This window comes from Etheostoma cragini, chromosome 14 (assembly GCF_013103735.1).
Source record: "Etheostoma cragini isolate CJK2018 chromosome 14, CSU_Ecrag_1.0, whole genome shotgun sequence".
In the NCBI taxonomy this organism is placed as follows: Eukaryota; Metazoa; Chordata; class Actinopteri; order Perciformes; family Percidae; genus Etheostoma; species Etheostoma cragini.
This window is the reverse complement of record NC_048420.1, coordinates 23,546,874-23,550,290: the sequence shown is the minus strand read 5'-3', so window position 1 is coordinate 23,550,290 and position 3,417 is coordinate 23,546,874. Positions and strand designations below refer to the sequence as shown.

At 40.6% G+C, this 3,417-nt stretch overlaps 1 protein-coding gene across 1 annotated transcript in view; it reads left to right on the top strand.

The window, feature by feature from the left end:
• Positions 1–3,417, top strand: part of LOC117957203 (glutamate receptor ionotropic, kainate 5-like) — an 86,495-nt gene that overhangs the window by 39,680 nt on the left and 43,398 nt on the right. Inside the window, exon 9 of the mRNA XM_034892800.1 lies at positions 3,206–3,358. Coding sequence (XP_034748691.1) covers positions 3,206–3,358 — 153 coding nt within the window. The remainder of the gene's footprint in view (positions 1–3,205; positions 3,359–3,417) is intronic.

Here is a 3,417-nt window from a genome sequence, read left to right as displayed (position 1 = left end):
GCAGGCAGGAAGGCAGGAAGGAAGGAAGGAAGGCATAAAGGAAGGAAGAAAGGCAGGAAGGCAGGAAGAAAGGAAGGAAGGCAGGAAGGAAGCAAGGCGGGCAGGCAGGAAAGCAGGAAGGAAGGCAGGCAGGAAGGAAAGCAGGAAGGCAGGAAGGCAGGAAGAAAGGAAGGAAGGCAGGAAGGAAGGCAGGCAGGAAGAGAGGAAGGAAGGAAGGCAGGAAGGACGGCAGGAAGGAAAATCTGTAAGATCTTTAAATGAAAATCTGTAAGATTATTTTATTTTTAAACGTTGTCCTCGGGTCGAATTTGACCCATTTAAAAAAAATATATAATAATAATCTTTATCAGAAAAGTGTCTATCAACCAAAATGTCCCACCGGATTGTTCCACACAACGATCGGCCCGCTGCTCTCTTCAAATTTGGATGTTTTCTTCATTTTTATGGCCGTCCAAAAACTCTGTTTTTTAATGAAAGACCATTGAAAAAAGTGACTTAAATGTTCAAAGAAGCTTAAAAAACATGGAGGCAAAAAAACAACAGCACAAAAACGTCAAGAGGCTCTGAAAAAAACTGACAAAAACATCAGAGAGGGAAAAGAAGCAAAGGGTCGGAAAAAGACCATCAGAAGGTTTTAAATTGACCCAGAAAAACAAAAACAAGCTGCACGGTCGACAGGAAGACAACACGAGGGTTAAATACCGGATGTGAGTCCCTTGCCACACAGTTGGGTCATAATCTGACAATAACCGTGTGATGTGTAACACCTCCTGGACCTGATTGGTGAGAGCTAGCTGTTACTTTTACCTCTTTTCCTCTCTGTCTGCCCTCTTCTATCTCTCTCTCTCTCTCTTTAAAACTGATGTTAGTTAACCCTCATGTTGTCCTCATGTTGTCCTATATCAATGTTCTTTTAAATTCCCCAAAATAACATGATTGATTCCACCCAACGCTCTTTGGCAAGTACAAATCTCTACTTTCATTAATTTTGGGGCGTCTTGTTCAATTTTATAGCATTTGAAAAACAAATGGAAGTGTTTTTGAAATAGTATTGAGTAAAAGTTGACATATTCCAGTCTGTGATTATCATCAACATCCATTCCTTTAATTTTAGTCTCAATAATTCCTAATTTCTACTTTTCTAACTCAAACATTTGACATAATTTTCTATAAATTAGGTTTATTGACCATAAACTTCAAAACTAACTTGAAAACTAAAGTTAATAGGTTAGTGTTACCTGAAGTTAGTAAGTTAGTGTTAACTGAAGTTAATAGGTTAGTTTTAACTGAAGTTAATAAGTTAGTGTTACCTGAAGTTAGTAAGTTAGTTTTAACTGAAGTTAATAAGTTAGTGTTAACTGAAGTTAATAAGTTAGTGTTACCTGAAGTTAGTAAGTTAGTTTTAACTGAAGTTAATAGGTTAATATTAACTGAAGTTAATAGGTTAGTGTTGAAAATGTTAAAAAGGTGACATACGTTGAAAACAAATGTTGAAAAAAGGGACAAAAACATAAGAAAAAGTTAAAAACATTGATAAAAAGCGTCAAAAGTGTTTTTTAACTGGAAGACAACACAAGGGTTAATGTCATTCAGCCCTAAAACCAGCGAGTCGGAGAGAACCTCAATCACAGTCAGTCACGCATCCATCTTTTTTATCAGCTGTCGACAGACTTTGCAGCTCTGACTCCGTACAATTCGCCCGATTCCCTCAGCGTGTCAGTTTGACTGACAACTGACCAAACAGACCAGAACGTCAGTGCTGATAGGATCGCTGAGCCGTGCTGAACGCCGCTGATAGCAGACGCTGCTACCATCCCCCGACGTGCCTGTAGGAGCATCAACAAAACACACAAACACGTTTTTCTGTTGTGTGTGTGTGTGCGTGTGTGACTCTCTGTTTGTGTGAACAATATTTAATCAAACAGCAGAGAATAACCACCAACTCTGCAGCTCGACTGAGCTCATTTAGCCTCTTTTAGCTCCTAGTCTGGAGCAGACCAAAACCAGACCCCTTATGACCTCATAAGGGGGGGGGGGGAATTCCAGCTTGGCCCATCTGAGATTTTATTTTCTCAAAGGCAGAGCAGGGTACCCAGGGCTCGGTTTACACCTATCACAATTTCTAGCCACTGGGGGGGCCATAGGCAGGCTGGGGGGGGACTCATAATAATGTTAAAAAACCTTATAAAGAGACAATTTAATGCCATGGGACCTTTAACAACTGGCTCAATTCCATTAAGGGTCCCATTAAGCTGTTTCAGTGAGTCAGCATGCACAATACCAGGGCCTCTCCTAAGTGGAATGCGGCAATCATCAATGTGCTTTTCCTACTAGGACATGTGCTGTAAATGTGGTGCATAAAGCAAAAGTTAAATTAAATGCTCACGAATTACTGCGCTGTTCTTTTCGTTGCTCTGTGGTTCATTTGAACAGCCTGGCTGGAGGAGGTTGCTCTTTATTGGCTGGATTAAGATAACCACTTTGTAGTTTTACCCTCCTGTTGTTTTCCCGTTAAGCATGAACTTGTCCTTTCAGGTTAAATTTTTTTTTTTTTCGTGTGCTTTTCCCATGTTTTTGTCAATTTTTCTGATTTATTTTTCACTTTTTCCACCTTTTGCGCTTTATTTCTAAAACCTGAACTGGTTTAATAACAGGTTTTACACTTATTCATACAATTCATGGCCACAACCCTCATTTATATCAAATTATACATACGTTTTTAGTTAAAAAGGCAGAAATTATGAATTATTTTGACTACTAGTTAAGACCTGAAGATGTTGATTAGATCACAGATGGGTAGATGTCAAAGTTTAGTCTGGACACTGTTTGGAAACCATAAAAAAAAAAAGAACTCAAACTCTATAAGAGTACATGAAACACTCAAAAAATTCAATGAAAGTAATCATTAATGTTACCTGAAGAACATTGTATGGAATCATCCATGTTATTTTGGGGCGATTTGGTTGAAAGATATCTAATATTTATGGTATAAAACACATTGAAACGGGTCAGTTTGACCCGAGGACGACACCAGGGTTAAACTATCTTAGCAAAAACACGGGAGAAACCGCTCGCTACGGCCGAAACAGAAAGAACCCATCACCTCAAATAGTATCACCTAGTAAGCTCCTTCACCATGCATCCAAGCACCACCTTCCCTGGTTGATAGGTGGTTACTGAATTCTTGTTATTTGGGGTGTTGCAGCTGTCGTCGGCGCTGATGTTCGACGCGGTCCACGTGGTGGTGAGCGCCGTGCGCGAGCTGAACCGCAGTCAGGAGATCGGGGTGAAGCCGCTGAGCTGCACGTCTCCGCTCATCTGGCAGCACGGAACCAGCCTCATGAACTACCTACGCATGGTACACACACACACACACACACACACACACACACACACACACACGCACGTAAGGCATGC